This window comes from Acinonyx jubatus, chromosome C1 (assembly GCF_027475565.1).
Source record: "Acinonyx jubatus isolate Ajub_Pintada_27869175 chromosome C1, VMU_Ajub_asm_v1.0, whole genome shotgun sequence".
Lineage (NCBI taxonomy): Eukaryota > Metazoa > Chordata > Mammalia > Carnivora > Felidae > Acinonyx > Acinonyx jubatus.
Genome location: NC_069381.1, coordinates 50828066 through 50851378, shown reverse-complemented (window position 1 = coordinate 50851378; position 23313 = coordinate 50828066). Strand labels below are relative to the sequence as shown.

General features: G+C 35.3%; 1 protein-coding gene across 6 annotated transcripts in view; it reads right to left on the bottom strand.

Annotated features, from left to right (window-relative positions):
• Positions 1-23313, bottom strand: part of ATG4C (autophagy related 4C cysteine peptidase) — a 90973-nt gene that overhangs the window by 65638 nt on the left and 2022 nt on the right. For 4 of the 6 annotated variants that reach the window (XM_015078856.3, XM_015078857.3, XM_053214180.1 and 1 more), the window contains 2 exons: positions 1670-1726; positions 987-1125 (listed from right to left, as the gene is read on the bottom strand). In XM_015078856.3, the coding sequence (XP_014934342.1) occupies positions 987-1062 (76 nt within the window). In that variant the 5' untranslated portion in view covers positions 1063-1125; positions 1670-1726. Of the gene's footprint in view, positions 1-986; positions 1126-1669; positions 1727-17728; positions 17830-23313 lie in introns of all 6 variants that reach the window. The other 2 variants (XM_027059003.2, XM_027059005.2) reach the window with 2 other exon arrangements.

Here is a 23313-nt window from a genome sequence, read left to right as displayed (position 1 = left end):
TACAGTCTTAATGGAATTTAAACCCTCCCCTGTCTCCTTTCTCATTTCTCCCTTTTTAGTTTAGTCCCTGCAGCTGTTTCCAATTTTCACATTCCAGCTGCTTTTGGGGAGGGGTGCTTTTCCTGTATTCTCCGCTACCCCCCCCCCCCACCAGCTCCATCCTCTCTCCCCAAGCAAAAGTGGCTTCCTGCCCTCCATGGCTTCTCTCTCCCCCAGTTCACCTCTCCGCGCCATGTACCCGCTGAATTCTGTGGTTCAGGTTGTGCAGATTGTTGTGTTAATCCTCAGATCAGTTTTCTAGGTGTGCAGGATGGTTTAGTGTTGGTCTGGTTGTATTTCATGGACGCGAGATACACAAAAAACTTCCATGCTGTTCTGCCATCTTGGCTCCCCTACCTGAATCTGCATTATAAAGGGAGTTTTTTAAATGTTATCATTCCTATTTTATGGATCTGAACTTCTTCCTGGTTGAAGCTGGTTCTGCTGAGTATTTCTCCATCTTTGAAAGCTTCTTCTTCTCCACATTGTTTCTAGTCCAAGGTGGGCTTTAAAATCACCATATGATCCTTAATGGCTTTGTTCACAAACCCAAGGTTAAACACAAGGGTCTGAGAGAAATTCATAGGTATTGGTGTGTGAACATATCTGCTTGGTGTGTTCAAAGGTTTATTTTGCTTGCTTCCTAGTTTATACATACAGTTGCCTAAAACTGAGTCTGAAAACCTGAGGTATTATCATCACCTAAATAAATTCTTTTTGCTTCTGAATGTTTAAAGGAAAAAGGACCACACAGTATGCCTAAGTTTCTAGGCAATGTTTATGATGATATTTGGCTCTTTCTTCTGAATATGTTCTTATTTACATTCCTTACAGAAATATTTCATTCAAGAGAACCTCAACCAATTTTCAATGACTTTATAAGGCAGATGATATACATCTTCAAATATTTCCTTGGATTTATATAATTTTTAAATCATGACACTTACTATATTTCATGTTGTTCCAAGCAGATATAAATTTAGTTTTTAGCTTGTCAACTTCATCTGTTCCTGTGGCCTCCATATTCAAATTCTAAAGAAAAAGCCATCACTTGATTGCATTCTTCTGTAAAGTTTAATCTTTTGACTAAAAGAAAAAAATTAAAGAAATATCAGTAATGAATATATATCATATGGTGCAATACCTGCTAAAGTTACTTAACTGATTATATACAACTTGAACTACAAATGAGCAAACCAGTTTCTCATTTTCCATAACAGAATACAATATATTCTATAAATATTTTAATTACAGAAACATTTAATACCAAATACACAATAAAAATTATCATACAAAACCAAACAATAATTTCCTCCAGGTGCTCACAATTAAGAACAATGAATTAGCTTAGTAAAACAACTCAGCTTTGGTGCTTGTGAGACTATTCAACTTGTTTTATTTATTATAGAGAAGGTGGTTTTAAATCTTGGAAGAAATGACAGCTATCTTCAGAATGGAGGCTTTAAGTCACTATTCTAATTAAGTCACTACTTTCATATAAAACCGAATTGTTTTGTTTTTTAAGGCATTTCCTACATTTCCTTCCTATCTCAATACTGCAGCATTTAAAACAATAGCTTAAATTTACAACGGAAAATGTTTTCTTACTTTAAAATAAGAATAAATGTACCTTGTAAGTACTTGCTTTATAACTGACTTGAGGGAAAGGTGAGATGTGTGATATAATCTGAAAAAGGAACAAATTATACTTTAACATGTTTGTGCTTATTTACAATAATTCACAGGTTTACTTTTCAAGAAAACAATGCTGCACAGAACAGTGCTCTTTTAGGGTAATAAATATCTCCTCAAAAGTATTGATACATTTATTTCTTTAACAGTAGATGTTCCATTTTATAACATGTACTAAAAGCTACTCATTATACAGTGGAGTCAGGAGAAAGCATGGTCCATTGGAAAATTTTTAAAAGCCAATGTGACTAGACATGGATAGTCCAGAAAAGGCACTTGAGATGTAGCCAAAGGTTTGACATGGGCTAGAGCACACAGGGCCTTGTAGACCATGTTAAGAATGTTGTTCTTTATCCAAAGAAAAACTGGTTTCAAACAGAAATATCAGAATCTGATTCTATGGGCTTGATTCTAAGACCAGCACAAAGAATAGACTGAAAAGGGACAAGAGTACAGAATTAGAGTTTCCTAGGATTGTACAGGACTAGGAAAGAGATGATAATAGCCTGGGCTGGAACAGTAAAGAGGGAGGGAAACAGACATATAAGGAAATATGTCACAACTTCAATGTCTTGGCAATTAAATGAATATAGAAGGCAAGAAAAACAGATATGCCAACAGATATACCCATGTTCCTGGCTTGTGAAACTAAATAAATGGTGATAATCATTGAAATAGGGAACATTACAAAGGATCTGGCTAGAGGAGGAAGATCACAAATTTGATTTATATGTAGTTTGAGATGCCTCTGAGAGATACATGAGTCTCTAACATTTATTTAATTATTCAATAAATTATTGCCAGGTACTGTTTAAGGCAGTGCAGATACAGCTTAGGACTAAAGCAGTGAAATACTTCCTCTCATGGAGCTTACATTCGAACTATATTCTAGAGAGGCCAACTAGGCAGCTGGATATATAGATCAGGAGCTTAGAGAGTGAGAGCTATTAATTTGAGCATTGCTGATGTATAAATGAAAAGTAGAGCTACAAACACGTTCCTCAAGGACTTTGCCATGATTATGTTTACACTCTCAGCCTTGAGAATGATATTTAAGGCCCTTCAAGAAATTATGTCTGCCCTCTTTCTTAGCTGCTTCTCTTGCCATTCCTTCACATGTACCATATACTGAAGCCATTTTTAATATTAATATGAAAGCTTTCTATTGGACATGCTATCTGATACTTCACACCTTTCATGTGCTGTTCCCTTCACCTAGAATGTCTTCCTGCTCACTCTCACTTTTTAACTACCTTATTATCTTGAGTCCCTAAGACCCAGCTTAAGTTTCACCTCCTCTTATAAGACTTGTAAGGTTTCTCCCCACTTCTGTATCTCAAATTAGATGGGTCCCTGCTCTTAGCTCCTACAGGATCCTATGTCTTCCTCTATCACAGGACTCATCATACTGAATTGTTATTACTTCTTACCTCTTCCACTAGATGGTCAACTTTCTGAGTATCCGTAAGCTCTGCCTGGCATGTGACTAGTTCTCAAAATGTTTATTAAATGAATCAGTGTACTGATAAATTAATAAATATAGGTATATCACTAGTAGCACTTCTACAAGCTGTAAACCTCTGTCAATTGAACATTTTTTCACTAACAACTAGAATATAGAAAAGGAAAGAAAAATTTTCCTTCAGAAAATTGCATAATTTAACAAAATTTGGAAAAGCAAGAAGAAAGGTTTATAAAATGTGCATCCACATGATGGAATGCATATCCATTAAAAATGTCTTCAGAAAGTTTGTGAAAATGGAGAAACACTGCAGAATCTAAAACTTTATGCATCATACGGTACTGGCTGGGGAAGGGACAGGGGAAGAGTTAGAAAGAAGCACATCAAAAATTGACAAGTTTCTCTGGATGTAAAATTGTGTGTGGATGGTTATTTACTTATTTATTTAGAGTGGAGGAGGGGCAGAGAGAAGGCTCCAAACCGTGAGACCATGACCTGATCCAAAATCAAGGGTCAGACACTTAGGGTGCCTGGGTGGTTCAGTCATTAAGCATCTGACTTTGGCTCAAGTCATGATCTCAAGGTTCATGAGTTCAAGTCCCACTTAGGGTGAGCTCATGCCCCACTTCAGGTGAACACAAGCCCTGCTTTGGGTAAAAACAGTTCCTATTCGGATGAGCCCTGCTTCTCTCTCTCCCTCTCTTTTTTTAAATTTTTTTTAATGTTTGTTTATTTTTGAAGGAGAAAGAGACACGGCGTGAGTGGGAGTGGGGCAGAGAGAGAGGGAGACACAGAATCTGAAGCAGGCTCCAGTCTCTGAGCTGTCAGCACAGAGCCCGATGCAGAGCTCAAACTCATTAGCTGTGAGATCATGACCTGAGCCAAAGTTGGACGCTTAACTGACTGAGCCACCCAGGTGCCCCTATCTCTCTCCCCCTCCCCCCTCCCCGTCTCTCTCTCTCTGTCCCTTGTGGGATTCTTTCTCTCTCTGCCCCTCACTCCCTTGCACTCTCTCCCTCCCTCTCTCTCAAAAACAAAAACAAAAACAAAAATAAAAGAGACACTTAACCGACTGAGCCACCCAAGCACTCCTCTATGTGGTTATTTTTATGCCACTATTGTCCACCTTTTCAAATCTTATACAAAGAACATATGTAATTTTTAGAATTTAAAATTTTTATTGTTAAAAAGCCACCAACCATGAATCTTCTAAATTCAAATGTTTAAAATAAGATAACGTACATACATGTATTTTCTTTCTAAGTCAGAAAGAAAGTAGACCATGGGGAAGACTTTGGTTCAAATAGTTCACAACACTGGTTACCAGGGATACTCTGGATAGTCTTTGGCAAGAATGTAAAATTAATGCCTTAAAGTGGGTGGGGGGAACATGAAGACAAAGTGAGACATTTTGTATGAGGTAAGTCTGTATCTTAATCACTCCTAAATAAATTAGTAAAAAATAAATAGCCAAGGTAAGATGCTGTGACAGATTCAGAAATTAATGAGAAACTTTCAAACCTAAAGGAACTTAGAGCAGAATAAATTGTGAAGTTGTTCTTTTATTATTTTTCCTCAAAATTCCTGCTACTATAGATTATTCACTCAGAATAACTATACCCCCAAATGTGAAACATTTGAAACATTTTTGGAACATATCCTTGACTTATCCTATAAGAATACTTTTATTGTCACCATACAGAGGGTAGATGAGAATAATTAAGTTATAATTATAAGGTCAAACTCGTTAAGCTGTTGCTGGTTTAATAATTTGGTATACAGATGACCCTTGAACGATATACAATGCAGGGGCTGGGTGCTGACCCCTGTTTAGTAGAAATCCATGTATAATTTTTTACTCCCCCAAAATGTAACTACTAATAGCCTACTGTCAGCCAAAAGCCTTACCAATAACATAAACAGTTGAATTAATACACACTTTGTATGTCACATGCACTATGTACTATATTCTTACATAAAGCTAGAAAAAAATGTTAATAAAAAATCAAAGAGAAAATAAATTTATAATACTGTACTGTATTTACGAAAAAAAAAAAAAAATACATGTATAAGTGGACCTATGCCTTTCAAACCTGTGTTGTTCAAGAGTCAATGGTAGTTACTTTCATGTAACTAAAATTGAATTCCAATCTTCTATAAAGACAGAAACCCACTTTATATCCATAAAAAAAATTAAACGGATGTTTCTAAGAATACTAACTTTAGAGCAGAGAAGATTTTGGAAGATGATCCCTTGAACCATATTGGAAAGTAGTATAAATCAAAATGCTATAAAAAGGGAATAACCAGATCTGACTCCAAAGGCAAAGACAACAAAAACAAAAACAAACAACTGGGACTACATCAAACTATAAAGCTTTTGTACAGTGAAGGAAACCAACCAAAATGTTAAGACAACCTACTGAATGGGGGCGCCTGGGTGGCTCAGTCAGTTAAGCATCCGACTTTGGCTCAGGTCATGATATCTCATGGCTTGCAGGCTTAAGCCCCACGTTGCGCTCTGTGCTGACAACTCAGAGCCTGGAGCCTGCTTCGGGTTCTGTGTCTCCCTCTCTCTCTGCCCTTCCCCTGATCATGCTCTGTCCCTGTCTGTCTTAAAAATAAATAGACATTAAAAAAATTGTTTTTAAAAAGACAACCTAGGGGCGCCTGGGTGGCTCGGTCTGTTAAGCGTCCGACTTTGGCTCAGGTCATGATCTCACGGTCCGTGGGTTCGAGCCCCGCGTCAGGCTCTGTGCTGACAGCTCAGAGCCTGGAGCCTGTTTCGGATTCTGTGTCTCCCTCTCTCTGTGACCCTCCCCCATTCATGCTCTGTCTCTCTCTGTCTCAAAAATAAATAAACGTTAAAAAAAAAAAAAAAGACAACCTACTGAATGGGAGAAAATGTTTGCAAATCATATATCCAATAAAGGGTATATATCAAAAATATATTAAAAACTCATACAACTTAATAACAAAATATCAAACAATTGGATTAAAAACCTGTAAAGGATCAGAATGGACATTTTTCCAAAGACACACAGATGGCTAACAAGCACATGAACATCACTCATCATCAAAAAAATGCAAATCAAAACCACAATGAGATATCACCTCATTCCTGTCAAAATGGCTATTATCAAAAAGACAAGAAATAGCAAGTGTTGGTGAGTACATGGAGAAAAGGGACCCTTGTGCATTGCTGGTGGGAATGTAAACTGGTTCAGCCACTTTGGAAAACAGTATACGGGTTCACCAAAACATTAAAAAAAAAGAAATACCATATGATTCAACAATTCCATTTCTGAGTATCCAAGGAAAACTAAAATACTAACTGAAGATATATACACCTGTATGCTCGCTGCAGAATTATTTAGAATAGCCAAGATACAAAAGCAACGTAAGTGTCCATCAATGGGTGAATGGATAAAGAAGTCACACCACACACACACACACACACACACACACACACACACACACTGGAATACTATTCAACCATAAAAAAGGAAAATCTTGCCATTTGCAACAACATCGATGGACCTTGTGGGTATTTTGCAAAGTGAAATAAGTTAGAGAAAGACGCAATCAGTATGATTGCACTTACATGTGGAATCTAAACAAACAAAACAAAACTCATAGAGAAAACAGTAGTTGCCAAAGAGTAGGAGGTGTGGGTGTAAGCAAAATGAGTGAGGGGGATTAAGAATTACAAACTTCCAGTTACAAAATAAATATCCAGTGGGGATATAATGAACAGCATTCGTGGCTATAGTCAATAATATGGTATTGTATACTTGAAAGTTGCTAAGAGTAAATCTTAAAAGTTCTCATCATAAGAAAAACAAATTTGTAACTTTGTATGGTGACAGACAACTAGCCTTATGGTGGTGATTATTTTCCAAAGTGTTAAATCAATGTTGTACAACCTGAAACTATGTATGTCAATATTTCAATTAATAAAAATGGAATATTCAAAGACCTCCTATAAGTCAATAACAAAATGAGTAGAATAATACACAAAAGACTTGAACAGGAACTTTCTATTTATAAATGGATGACACTTATGATTTTATAAGTGGATGACCAAATGGTCAATATGCCTAAGAAAGGTCTTTAAAAAGGAAAACATGTATTGAAAACAGAATGAGATTGTGTTACAGACACACCAGATTGGCTAAATCTTAAAAAGTCAGTAAACTACAAGTGTTAGAGAGATGTATAAGGAACTCATACACTACTGGTGTGGTTAAAAATTAACGAAACCACTTTGCAAAAATGTTTGGCAATATCTATTAAAGCTGAACATACTCATAGCCTCTGACCCAGAAACTGCACTTCTAGGAATATACCAAACAGAAATGCATACATGTATTCAATAAAGCGTATGTGTAAACCTGTTCATAACAGTATTCTTCTTTTTTTTTCAAATTTCTATTTAAATTCTAGTTAGTTAATAGCAGTACTATTCTTAATAGCTCCAAGCTACAACTCAAATGTCCATCAACTGTGAAATGGATGTATTGTGGTATATATTTTTTTCAGTATGTAAAAAATACTCTCAAAAATACTCTCAAAAGACAGAGTCTCATGAGCAGGGGAGGGACAGAGAGACAGGGAGACATAGGATCCAAAGCAGGCTCTGTGCTGACAGCAAAGAGCCCCAATGCAGGGCTTGAACTTATGAACCATGAGATCATGACCTAAACTGACACTTAACCAACTGAGCCACCCAGATGCCCCAAAGGTACATTTTTTACATGGAATGTTATATAGCATTGAGAATGAATGAGCTACAACTATATCAACAATGTGAATAAATCTTGCAAACATAATACTGAGCTAAAGAAGCCAAACAACACACACACACACACACACACACACACACACACACACACACACACACATATATGTATCCCTTTCTAAAAGTTCAAAAATAGGCATAACTAATCTATATTAGAAGTCAGATTCGAGATTACCTTCAGAAAAGGGGAAAGAGGAAGGAGTGACCAAGAGGAGACACAAGGGTAAGCTTTGGGGTGCTAATGTTCTATTAAAATCTTTATGGTGAAATTACAGGTATGATCACTTTGTGATAACAGAGCTATCCATTTATTATTATTTATTATTTGTGTATTTTTCTAACTTTCTTAAAAGTTTATTTATTTTGAGAGAGAGAGAGAAAGAGAGGGAGAGCGTGAGCAAGGGAAGGGCAGAGAGGCAGAGAGAGAATCCCAAGCAAGCTCCACACTGACAGCACAGAGCCTGACATGGGCTCAAACTCACAACCATGAGATCATGACCCGAGCCAAAATCAAGAGTTGGATGCTTAACCGACTAAGCCACCCAGGCACCCCTGTGCACTTTTCTGTATGTATATTATACTTCAGTAAAAATGTCTATTAAACAATTACTTTGCCAACGTGGAACAGATGGCTTTTCTTTGCCTTCAGAGGGGAGTCCTGAGAAGAGTACACCAAATACAGTAGTCCAGCCTAGAATGCAAAATCTGAATCTAGCATGGGGAAACATCACTCTAACCCCAGATGAGGAACAATGTATTTCAAAAGGGGAGGGAGAATTATATTCTTCAAAAATGTCAGTGTCGTGTGAGACAAAGAAAGGCTTGGAATCTCTCCACATCAAAGGAGATGAAAGAAACACAAAAGCTAAATGTAATACCTGCTTCTGAGAAAAGGAATAAAATTATAAAAGGTATTAGATTGACAGATCTAACTAGATGACAGTAGTATTGTTATGAAATCTACAATAAAATATTTAGACATAAATGGTCACAATGAATACAACTTATTCTCAAATGGTTCCAAAAAATAATTTCATATGTATGTATGTATGTATGTATATATATGTATGTGTGTGTGTGTATATATATATATATATATATATATATAAGATTAATCTGGGTAAAGGATTTTAGTTGTGTTTTATGTACTATTATTATTCTTGCATATTTTCTCTAAGTTTAAAGTTACATCTAAATAAAAAGATTTTAAAATTTTTAAAAAAGGGAATAACCAAAAATTCCAAATAAGGAGAGGATTTGCCTGACTGACTATTAAAACACATTACAAAACTAGAGTAATTTGGGCACCTGGGTGGCTCATTCAGTTAAGCATCTGACTTCAGCTCAAGCATAATCTCAGTTTGTGTGTTCGAGCCCCACATCAGGCTCTGTGTTGACAGCTCAGAGCTTGGAGCCCACTTCGGAGTCTGTGTCTCCCTCTCTCTGTCCCTCCCCGACTTGTGCACGATCTCTGTCTCTCTCTCTCTCTCAAAAATAAACAAACATTTAAAAAAACTAGAGTAATTAAAGTTTACTAAAAGTTAAATTTATTATTATTAGCAAAGGATGACACTGAATAAAACATAATAGGGAGAAAAGAAATAACATAGGAAATATTTCACATCATTGAAAAAATGGCTAATTTGCTAAACAGTGCTAGAGTAATAAGCTAGCTGGTTTAATAAAGCTACCTCACAGATAATGAATTCTAGACAAGTTAAAGAATTGAACACAAATGCACACACTTGGCACATGTGCTTATACGCCAGAGAAGTGTTAATTAAAATTTTTTAAACAATCTTGAAGAAACGGACTTTCTAAGCCTGGTATACAAAACTAGGAATCAGAAAGGAAACTGTAATCACATAAAAATGAAAATTTCAATATAGGAAGAAGAAAAAGAACTTTAACTAGGTTAAATTACAATTCCTCAATTAGGAAAAACTTCAATATCTATTACATAGAAAAAGGATGAATGTTTCTAATACACAAAGAGCTCCTATAAATCAATAAGGGGAAAAAACACACCCCCCCCCAAAATCCAGGCATTCCAAAGAAAAAGGCCAATAAACACAGAAAAATATTTTCAAACTTACTAAATCTAAGTAATGCACATTAAAGGAGTTTCGTATTTTTTTCATCATCATAAGAGATTAAATTGGTGAGTCTGAAGAAACAAGCATTTTACATAATTATTTCTCAAATAATAAAGTCCATGAGGGCAAAGAATGTGTCTTCTTCACTACTATATCCTTATAGCTAGCACACTGGTGTGCTAATAGACACAAACATCTGCTGATGACTAAATTATGGTATATGCATATTATGATATAGATCTATATTTATTATGATAAAAAGATATTCAGGGAGCATCAAAATATGTGAGGCAAAACTGATAAAATTGTAAGAAGAAACAGATGAATCCTCTATTACAGTTACAGACTTTAACATCCCTCTAACAGAAATACAGGTCCAGCAGGCAGAAAATCAGTAAAGACAGTGTTGAATTAAATAGCACCATCAGTGGCACCTGAGTGGCTCAGTCAGTTAAGCCTCAGACTTTGGCTCAGGTCATGATCTCACGGTTCACAAGTTTGAGCCCCACATCGGGCTCTATGCTGTCAGCATGGAGCCCACTTCGGATCCTCTGTTCCCCTCTCTCTCTGCCCCACCTCCGCTTGCGCTCGCTCTCTCTCTCTCTCTCTCTCTCTCTCTCTCTCTCTCAAAAATATATAAACATTTTAAAAACAAGTAAATAGACCATTAATCAACTGGACATAATTGACAGACTACTTCACCCAACAAAAATAGATTACACATTATTCTCAAGTTCACATGGAATATTCACCAAGAATGACCAGATTCTGGGCCATAAAACACCTCTTAACAAATTTAAAAGAATAGAAACCATAGATTTGTTCTCACCACAATGGAGTTAAACTAGAAATCAGTAACAGAAAGTTGGCTGCAAAATCTCCAAATACTTGGAGATTAAACAAAACACTTCTAAATAACACAAGGCCAAATAAGAAACATCAAGAGAAATTAAGAAATGTTTTTAACTAAATGAAAATGAGAATACAACTTAAAATTTGTGATATGCCACAAAATTCCCTTAAAATTTACAGGAAATTAATAGCATTGAGAATGCATATATTAGAAAAGAAGAAAGATCTAAAAACAATAACCTAAGCCTCCACCTTAGGAAATCAGAAAAAGAAGAGCATATTAAGTCTAAAGTAAGCAGAAAAAAAAAAATAATAAAAATTAAGGCAGAAAGAAAGAAATCAGTAGAGAAAAGCAACAAAACCAAAGCTGATTCTTTGAAAAGATCAATAAAATCTACAAGCCTACAGCCAGGCTAGCTAAGAAAAAAAGAGAGAGAGAGAGAGAGAGAACACACAAATTACTAACATCAGAAATGAAACAGGGGACATCATCACAGATCCCATGGCCATTAAAAGGACAATAAAGGAACATTATGAACAGTTCTATGCTCACAAATTTGATAACCTAGATGAAATGAAGCAATTCCTTTAAAGACAGTTTGCCAAAATTCACACAAGTAGACAATTTACATAGGTCTATATCCATTAGAAAAATATGAATCAACAATTAATAATCTTCCAAAAAAAAAAAATCAGGCTCAGATGGTTTCACTGTTGAATTCTACCAAATATTTGTACCAATTCTCTACAATCTCTCCCAGTAGAAGCAGATAAAATACTTCCTAATTCATTCTATGAGGTCAGCATTACCCCAATACCAAAATCGGACAAAGACATTATTGGTACTGGCAAAATAAATAGACAAATAGATCAATGGAACAGAATAGAGAGCCCACAAATAGACCAACATAAATACAGTCAACTGGTCTTTGACAAAGGAGTAAAGGCAATACAATGGAGCAAAGACAGTCTTTTCAATAAATGGTGCTGGAACAACTGGACATACACATGCAAAAAAAAAAAAAAAAAAAAAAAGGAGCTAGACAAGACCATACACCTTCTACAAAAATTAACTCAAAATGGACTGTAGACCTAAATGTGAAACACAAAACTATAAAAATCCTAGAAGATGACATGGAAGAAAACCTAAATGACCTTCAGTATGGCAATGACTTTTTAGACATAGCACCAAAGGCACAAACCCTTAAAAAAAAATAAATGGTAAACTGGACTTCATTAAAATTAAAAACTTCTCAGGGCACCTGGGTGGGTCAATCAGTTAAGCATCTGACTTCCACTCAGGTCATGACCTTGTGGTTTGTGAGTTCAAGCCCCACATCAGGCTGTGTCCTGACAGCTCAGAGCTTGGAGCCTGCTTTGGATTCTGTGTCTCCCTCTCTCTGCCTCTCTCTCTCTATCTCTATCTCTCTCTCAAAAATAAATATTAATTTTTTTTATTTAAAACTTCTCTGTGAAAGACAATGTCAAGAGAATGAAAAGACAAGCCACAGACTGGGAGAAAATATTTGGAAAACACACATCTGATAAAAGTGTGCTATGTAAAATATACAAAGATGTTTAAAACTCAATAAGAAAATGAACAACCTAATTTTAAAATGGTCCAAAGACCTAAACAGATTCACCTCACCAAAGATGGAAAATAAGCATATGAATATATTCTCCACATACGCTATCCGGGAAATCAAATTAAAACAATGAGATACCACTACATAACTATTAAAATGGCCAAAATCCAAAACACTGATAACACTAAATGCTGGCAAGGATGTCAAGCAATATGTACTCTCATTCATTGCTGATGGGTATGCAAAATGTTACAGCTACTTTGGAAGACAGTTTGGCAGCTCCTTACAAAACTATACATACTCTTAGCATATGATTTAGCAATGGTGCTCTTTGGTATTTACCCAAAATGAAATGAAAACAATCCACACAAAAACCTGCACACAGATGTTTATAGCAGTTTTATTGGAACTTGGAAGCAACCAAGATCTCCTTCAGTATGTGAACAGATAAACTATAATACATTCAGACAAAAGAATGTTACCCAGGCACCTAAATGAACTATCAAGCCATAAAAAGATATGAAAGAAAACTAAATGTATATTACTAAGTGAAAGAAGCCAATCTTAAGAGGCCACTGTATGTCAAACTGTACATTCCGGAAAAGGCAGAACTACAGAAACAGTAGGGGCACCTGGGTGGCTCAGTTGGTTTAGCATCTAACTCTTGATATCGGCTCAGGTCTTGATCTCCCAGATCATGAGAGGGAGTCCCACCACATTGGGCTCCATGCTGAGTGTGGAGCCTAGTTGGGATTCTCTCTCTCTCTCTCTCTGTCTCTCTGTCTCTCTGTCTCTCTCTGTCTCTCTCTCTCTGCCCTTCCCTCACTCTCATGCCCTCTCTCTTACACACTCTCAAAATAAATATTTTTTTAAAATGTTTTAAAAACTACAGAAGCAGTAAAAATATATGTGTTTGTGAGAGATTGGGGCTGTAGGCGTAAAGATGAATAGGCAGAACACAGAGGATTTTTAGGCAACTGTTTTTAGATTTTTAGAAACTATTCTCTAGAATACTACAGTTGTAGATACATGTTATTATACATTTATCCAAACCCATACAATGTACACTAAAAGTGAACCCTAATATATAAACTATGGACCTGGAGTGATAATGATATGTGACTGTAGGTTTGACTGTAATAAATGTACCACTCTGGTGCAGGATGTTGGTTGGGGGTGGGGGGTTTGTGGTTCTGTGTTTTGTGGGACAGGAGGTAATGTAAGAACTCTGCTCAATTTTGCTACGAACCTAAAAAGTTAAAGTTTACTAAATTTATATAGAGATAAAGGAAGAGAGAATAGTATAAATGCAATTTACACATCTATATGCGTATTATATATGTATATAGAATTGCACACAACACAAAATATGGAAAAACAATGTCTAGAAGTCCACACTAAATGTAGAACTCTCTAAGAGATGAAATGTCATATTTTCTTAATTTTTTGTACTTTATTATTCAAACTGTTTATATTGAACCCATTTTAAATTAACAAAATATTCAAAAAAATGCTCCCATTAAAAATTGAATACAGAACATTACAAATGTGCCTGAAATTGCTTGACTAAGAAGTCTACAGAGAAGACATTCCATTACAAAATTCCTAAGCAGACTGTAAGAAAGATAAAATGCTGACAGAGTGCTTTTTCCTTTTTAAGATAAACAATTTTATTTTTCCAGTTCTTAAAGACATCACACTCAGCTATTTAGTCACGTAGAAAACTTAACTTCCTCAATATAATTCCCTATGGCAGTTTTGGCTGAATAAAATGAATTAGAGGAAATCCCTAGTTAATTCATAATTTTTGTTTCTCTTTAAAATAATAGATTTGGAAAGAGGAAAAGGAATAAATTAATAACTGAGTCTATTAAAATGTCTTTTTTACATCTGTGTGAGATAAGCCAAGGAAAGGCAAGACAAACAGTACTTTTAGTTTAACTAAAATGAGCAAAAAAATAAATAAATAAAACCACAATGAACTTTGACAGCAGTCTCACTGCAAAATTCTAAACTATCCTCACCCACAAATTCCCTTTCCAAAAACTTTCCTAATTTTTAAAAAAAATTAAAAATTAATTAAAATTCATTCTATCAGGTATAAAGGGATGATTTACTCATTATCTATATTTCAATCTCTTTTGTTATCTAAAATACCTGGTTTCACTGCTGCAGTGATCAAAACAATATGCCAAAATTCTTGTTTATTTTATGTAGTGTTGTCAGAGCCTCAGTCTGGAAAACCATCAAAATAACACTGTTCCCAATTTCCACTGTGAAGAAGGGATTTATACTTATTTCTTGAAGTTTAGAGAAATAAGTAACTTTTTTCAAGTAGACTTTATTAGTGCATACTACAATAAATCTTACCATCCATCATTCCCATATTTCTGTTCACTACTTACATTCTGACAAATCCATTTTAATTAAAAAATAGCAGTAAAGAAGAGAAAATTCTATTTTATTTTATCTTAGTAAACATAAAGCTATCAGATGAGGTTTATTCCTAAACTTTACTGTTAATTATGTGAAAAGCAGAGTGAAGACTAAGCAGAGTTCTTTTGCAAAGCAGAGCTACAACCCTTGATATGAAAATCATCGATTGAGACCCAGATGTCATTTTTAGAGAGTCACTTTTCTAACCATAACCATGCATTAAGACAGTCGATAAATTATAAACTGATAAATGTAAAGGGTACTCAAATCAATGCCCTTGAAGGGCAGATGAAGGTAATCAGCCTCTCTCATATGGCAATAGACAGAATATTTTATCCACTGAGAATTTAAAGCCAAGTAAAAGCTCCTGACAGAACTTCAGGAACTGATTCTACAGAATATATCTCAGTCACATAGTACAACTGACAAAAACACTGCAGATATACTGGATTTGCGTATGCTTGGGCATCTTCCCCAAACGGTATTCTGCAGCAAAATGAAATATAGATATTGATTTAGAATTTTTATGTGCTTTTAGCTATACCATCAAATAAAATGAACTGTGAGGTCCATTCTAAGTTTTCATCTACTGTAACCTTTTCTACCTGCTTGCACTTTTAGTAACAAATTATTAATCCCTTGTCTGACCTTGAATGTCTCTCAATATGTTGGTCTGTCATCTCTGCTCTCTTATTGCCCTCCATCTCAGTTCTTTGCAGAAACATCAATTACTGTATCCATTTCTATTCCCTCTTTTCCTATATTTGCCAATCTTCTATCTTCCTACACTGAACTTGGTAGTCTAACAATGTTGTTTGTAAACCTAGCATGTTTATTTCTTTTAAAAAGTCACCAATATGAAGAAAGGGCAAACACTGGTAATATTTATTTGGATTGTCCCCTTTCAGAGCTAAGGGTTAGGCAAAGTAGATGATAGTAAGAGATAAGGATAAAAAAGACTGAGAAAAGGAACAGATATATAATAAGGGCAGGACTCACATATTAAGAAACTGGCTTTTAAAAGAAGGATGAAAGGGGCACCTGGGTGGCTCAGTCAACTGAGCATCTGACTTCGGCTCAGGTCATGAGTTCGAGCCCTGCATTAAGCTCTCTGCTGTCAGCACAGAGCCCATTTTAGATCCTCTGTCACCCTCTCACTCTGCCCTTCCCCTGCTCACAGGCTCATGCTCTCTCCCTTTCTCTATCAAAAATAGTAAAAAAACAACAACAACAACCCATTTTTAATAAGATAGTTTTGCCTCAAGGATACATCTTACAAACATTCTTTCGACTCCTCGGGATCACACCCTCCTGGTAAAAACATTACATGAATGCACAGCTACTTTACAATGATAACGCAAATAAAAGGTACTACTTATGCATTCTTCTCTTAAATCTAAAAATTACAAAGAAGACACTAAGTACTGAGCATTCATTTACCCTCAAATGTGGCCTTGCTATCAAGTTCCTACAGGCAAAAGCCTCCATTTGTGCAGTACATGTTCAGACTGTAAAGTCATCATCATAACAATCTAAACAGGATATAAGGAGTTTAAATGACCTCAATCATTTACTTGAAAATTATAGTAAGAAGTATTAATGATATTTGGCCTGCCTTAAGTATTCCTTGGCTCTTCTTGATCTTATCTCTAAGATCATATAATACTTCATCTTGATCTTATCTCTAAGAAACATAAAATATTTACTATAATTTGATAAATAAATTTTAATAATATCACATAACCTCTGGGGTCTGTAAGTCTGGGGTAACTATGAATGGTTGGAGCCTCCATACTTCAAAATACAACTTTGCAAGCGGTTAAATATGTAGTCTGCATATAAGAAGGAACATACAGGGTCAAATCATTTAATCGACAAAATTAACCTAACCTCTACAAGTATGGAAGGATTTCAGAATCTCAGGATTCAAAGGGAATTTACCAAGTATCTAGTAACCAGAGAGTAGTAATATTAATAACAGTTCTTAACCATTTTTTCCCACATAATGCACTCCAATCTATCAGTAATCTCTCCTAACCTACAGTGTACAATGAAAGAAAATGTGTGAATTTCAAAAATTAAAAAAACAAAACAAAACACTCCCACTCACCGGAATCTAACCTGCTGTCTGGTTCAAACTCACTCACTAATCATTAATCATATTCAACCACCTATATAGCAGTGAGATCTCCTTTACAACATCCTAGCCAAGTGCATTCACCCAGCTTCTAGGGAACACCTCCAAAACAGGGCGCTCAGTACTTAATGAGCTTTAAGTACTGAGCTATAAATTTAAAAGCCTGATAGTGTTTTAAACTATTTTTCTTTACTAACATAACTATTCTAGAGTATCCATATAACTATATTATTCCAGCTCATTTTATAAATTCTTTTAATGTTTGTTTATATTTGACAGAGAGAGAGAGTGTGTGCACACAAGCTGGGGAGGGGCAGAGAGAGAGGGAGACAGAATCTGAAGCAGGCTCCAGGCTCTGGACTGTCAGCACAGAGCCCGACATGGGGCTCGAACTAATGAGCCATGAGATCATGACCTGAGGTGAAGGCGGACACTTAACCCACTGAGCCACCCAGGCACCCCATTCCAGCTCATTTTAAACAACTTCACTTGTCTGAAAGACATATGGAACCGAAAGTCTGTATCCTTTTAATTTCTACCAATTGATCCTGGTTGGGCCTTCTGAAACTAATCTGTCTTACATTTGATAACCCATCATATAAAGACCTCCCATACCCTCCCACCTACCTCCCAGTTGCATCATCTCTTTTCCACATTAAATATTCTCAATTTCTTCAATTAGTCAGAAGACTGCTATATGAGTGTTAATGAGGGCCTCAGTCAGAATACTGGTAAGGGGATAAGAAATGAGATATAAGCAACAAGGTGAGATGGTAGAACTACCAACATCATACAAATATATGAATGTTTATATACGTACATACAGGAAACACTAAAGTGACTCTGAGATTTCAGGTCTGATGTCTAGGAGGATAATAATGCCATTAACAGAAACAGTTAACCCAACAGGAGAAGGCTAAAGGGGAAGATGGGAAATTCAATTTCAGACACAGTGATTTTGAGGTTTAACATGTAAATATGGATAAGACCTTTTCCAAGTCCATTAGTTTACTTCTACTACAAAAAGGTGCATCCATATTATTGAGACTAATAATTATACCTCACTTAAACACAAAATATCACATTAATTCATTCATCAAGTATTTGGTTACTTTCATAAGGAACCATGGGAGATACAATGAGCCATGAAACCCAGTTCCTGACCCCATTAAACTTACATTCTAATATGAAAGATGTTTGTAACTAACCAGAAATCAAGACAGAACATGGTATGTCTCACAGTAGAAATATAAAATGTTAGAATTATTCAGAGAAATATTTTCCCCCTTTCCAATGAGAATATTCACATATGAAAAATATCACACACAGTCACAACTGGGACTCTTCAAATACAAAGACCAAGGACACACAAATAACATAAATCTTACTATTCTGGGTATAAATGAGGATAACACTAGCCATATTCCTTAGGAATGTGTTAAAGTACCCTCAACAATTATGTCTATTGTTAAAGATTAATGCTTGAATTGTATCATCACTCAAAAGAAGAGCATTGTTTAAAATGTTCACAAACACAATTGTTTTGGCTTATAAATGGAATTGTTTGATGTCATTTTCTCATCATTCCTAATTTTAAACAATAGTGTATCAATTTGAAAATAGAGCTACAAGTTTACAGCCTTACAAAGATAAAAACTGCATATTTTCTACCTGATATAACTATTCTGGAGCTCCCTATAACTATATATTATTGATAAAGTTTTAAATTATTATGGCTACTTTAGTCATTTTACTAGATAACTTACAGAGTCTACAAAAAATTAGTTTAGTAAGAACTTTATATTTTAAATTGAAAACATAATCACAGAAAAAATAATTCAAATGACTTGGAACATATAATTTGACTATACATCTTTAGTGGAATATAGTCTAAGGACATAAAATGGCAAAGAAATCTTTAAGTGGTAAATCTGTTGTTGGAGAGTATCAGTATAGTAATTCCAAAACTAACTTAAATGTTTTATAGGATAGATGGGTAAATATATTAATACAGTTTTGAATCGGAATTCTCCCTGTAGGAAAAGGGAGATACAAATATGAACTGACAGAAGGTGAAGATAAACTCTGTGGTTCTGAATCCGAATTGAAAGCATCCTATAAATTCATGATTTCTTTTAAAAAATGTGTGTGTGTGTGTGTGTGTGTGTGTGTGCGCGCGCATGTGTGTCCATTTATTTAAAGAGCCTAAAAGCAGTGATACTCCAGTAGCAGTGAGTATATTCAATGCCCAAATCTTGGTTTCTGAGTACTGTTTTCCAATAAATTGAACCAGGACTCCATTGCAAAATGGCTAACTCCAGGTCTTAAGCAAGGAATATACAAGGTGAGCCTGGAACATCTTTTGTACAAAAAATTAAGAATATGCCCAAATACCAACATGGATATATGCAAAGGCCATAGGAACTGGCTTGAAGGGACTAATCAGATTTGAGATAATTTAATCATCAAAAAAAGAGTAACAGTGAGGCATCTGACTGGCTCAGTTGGTAGAGCATGTGACTCTTGATCCGGGTCATGAGTTCAAGCTCCACATTGGGCATGGAGCCTACTTTAAAAAAGAAAAAAAAAGGGGGGAGGGGGGACACTTGGGTGGCTCAGTCAGTTGAGCATCCAACTCTTCATTTTGGCACAGATCACGATCTCATAGGTGGGATCTCATGGGTTTAAGCCCCTCATTGGGCTTTGTGCTGGCCTCTGTGCTGACAGCTCAGAGCCTGGAGCCTATTTCGGATTCTGCCTCTCCCTCTCTCTCTCTGTCCCTCCCCCTCTTGCACTCTATCTCTCTCTCAAAAATAAATAAACATTAAGAAAAAAATTTTTAATAAAAAAATCTACAGAACAAAATAGCCTAGAGTCTTCAAAAATAGCAGTCTTGAGGGGCGCCTGGGTGGCTTAGTTGGTTAAGCATCTGACTTCAGCTCAGGTCATGAACTCATAGCTCATGAGTTCAAGTCCTGTGCTGGGCTCTGTGCTGACGACAGCTCAGAGCCTGGAGCCAGCTTTGGATTCTCCCTCTCTCTGTTCCTCCCCCACTCATACTCTGTCACTCTCTCTCAAAAATAAATAAATATTTTTTAAAAGAAATTTTTTTAATTAAAAAAAATGTCGGTCTTAAAAGAAAAAAAAAACAGGAAGGAGGAAGAATAAAACAAACATGACAACTAAGAAAATTCATAATCTCTGGTTGGATTCAGTATGTTTTTTAAGCTATAAGGGAGATTACTGATAAACATTTGGATAAATTCAAATTTTTTAATATGGCCTATACATTAAATAATATCAATCAGGGTTAAATTACTTGGGTGTGCCCACAGCATTATAGCTATGTAGGAAAATGTCCTAATTCATACGAGATGTATGGCGAAGAATTTAGGAGTGAAGTGTCATGATGTCTCCAACCTCAGTTTCCAATGGTTCAGCATGAAAAAAAAAAGCATGCATGTGTGTGTATTTAGAGAGAGAGAAAACAAATGAGGTATAATGTTAACAACTAGTGAATCTAAGTAAAAGATGTGCAGATATTTGCTGTACTATTCTTTTAGCTTTTTTATAGGTTTGAAACTTTCAAAAGAAAAAAGTTGGAAGAAAAAGTAGGGTGGAAATTAAATTTATTTTCATATAGCTGATCAGGCTATATTAAGTCTAACTACTTACTCATCCTATCCATAAGTGCTAAAATCAAGTATGAAGTTCAGAAAGGTTTGGCTAAAAATAAAAGTACTAATTCTAACAAATAATAAGTAATTACAAACCAAGCCACCATTAGTTTCCTATGATAGCTGTAGACTAAACATAATCTCTGACGAAAATTCTTAAAAGATGACATGTGGTAAGTCATCTAGGACAATTATAAATTAGCAAAACTATGCTAAGTAATATTTATTCCAAATCCAAATATGACTAGCCAAACAAATTTTTTCTCCAATTGGGATCTATTAGTTACAAGGATCTCTAAAATTAAAATGTTAATACAGATATACAGATAATCTCAGACCACATATCTCTAATAAAAATAAACACAAACTCTGTATCAGTAATTTTGTTAACCTATGCATGTATTATATATCATTTAATCCTTTTAACAACTCTGTAACACAGATACTATTATTATCCTCATCTTACAGATTAAGAGGAAAAAAGGCTTGTAAGACTAAATAACTACTACAAGGTTATACTGCTAGTAAATAGCAAAACACATCTTGAATCCAGGCAGTCTGACTCCAGAGCCCATGCTCTTTGCTCTTCTACTGCTTTACTATGAAATGTAAAATTTTAAAAATAAACTGTACTGATTCAAAATTTATGAAAAATTACACAAAGGAGCCATTTCAAGGAAAAATCAAAAGCATGCCTTTCTTCCCAAATACACATTTAAATTTACATATACACTAACTGAATGAAAAAGCTAGAATTTAACCAGAAGCCCAATGTATTGCCAAATCCCACGTGAAAATAAAGATCATATATAACTGACTCAGTTACCTATTCATATATATGGCTGAATATGTTACATATAAATTCAAAACGAATGCCAACATGCTTTCATCTAGAAGTTTATCCCTGCTCTCAAGAAAAAAAAAAAAACAAAAACAAAAAATTTATTTCAGGTACATCTTTCCTCAAATATACTTAATTAAAACAATGACATAAAAGAAAAAAAAAGAATAAGCAATTAACCTTGAAAATATTAACAAACAAACCATGTCCCTCCAAACCTGGTCATCTTACAGTGTTCTCTTAGTGAACTATACCACTATCCATCCAGTTACATAAGCCAAAAACCTAGTGGTGGCAGCACCTTCCTCTTCCTCTTTCCTCATGTCCAATCCATCACCTAGTTCCACCTCTTAAATATCTCTAAATCCATCACTTCTATCTTCACCACCATCTGGCCCAAGATATAATCATCTCTAATCTGGCCTCTTCCCATCCACACTGCTGTCCTTTTTGTAAACAGTTTTTCCTCTGTATAACATCAAGTCCTCTCTTATAGCACTTACAATAGCTGGAACTTTAAATATCTTTGAACATTTGATTTATGTCTGCCTCCCCTGTTACACAGTAAGTTCTATGAGGGTAGTTCTGTGATGAAGCTCGCCATTTCATCATTGTGATTGAGAAGAGTGCCCAGTTAATAAATAAATGCTAAATAACTGAATGCATGTCAAAGATTTCAAGTTTATTTATAAACAGGGGGGAAAATGGTTATAAGGTCCACCAACCATTATAAGGAGTATTTTATTTCATCATTTCTAGATCACACATTTTCACATTTTAACTCTGAAAATGAATACAACTTATAGTTGACGATCTTTGTTTAATTGGCAATATTTTCTTCTTTCATAGTGATTCATAAACAAAGGTGTATCTTGGAATTTTTTCTAAAACCTCATGATTTGATGAAATAAGTAAATAAATCTACAACACACCTGGTCCAATCAGTTCAAACTTGGTAATGTAGCCTCCCTTCTCCTTTGGCCACCACCCTACTCCCAATATTTAATAATTAACAGAACCTACTGGTTCTTTCATCAACAGCTATCAAATGCATTCCTGTCTTCCAGTCCCACTATAATAACAGTAGATCTATCTAATCCCTCTTTGCTTCATATCTGAACTCTTGTCATAGCTTCATTCACTTAAACATTTGCTTCAAATTCAACCAATACTGTGCACTTGTGTGTGCAAGTTACTGAAAAGCAGTCCAGTTATCTGTCCCTCCCTCTCCTCTGTCTCCCCTACAATTCAGAATTTTATTATTTTTATGCCTCAAGCTAAAATCACTTTTCTTCACGTTTCTACCTACCAATTCTATATACACTATTTTAGTTCTAGATTAAATCCCATCTTCTTCATTAAATCTTTCCTAATCTCTCTTTTCAACTTTAACATTCTAAAATACATAAAATCTAATGCATATTGGCTATATTTGCTCCTTCTTGAAGGCAAGGTTTACATGCCATACATTCTGCTATAGTGTAAGCTCCCCAAGAGCTTACTTTTGTTTCTTTTGTTCACTGTTATATTTCCAGCACCTAGAAGAGTATCTGGTACATAACAGCTGCTTCAATAAATACTTACTGACTTAATGCTCCTTATATATTCCAGGGTAGAGAATACATCTTGGCAGCTGTGGTTGAGTGGGAAGAGTCAAAATGGACTCTTTTGGACTAAATGGACTAAATGACTTG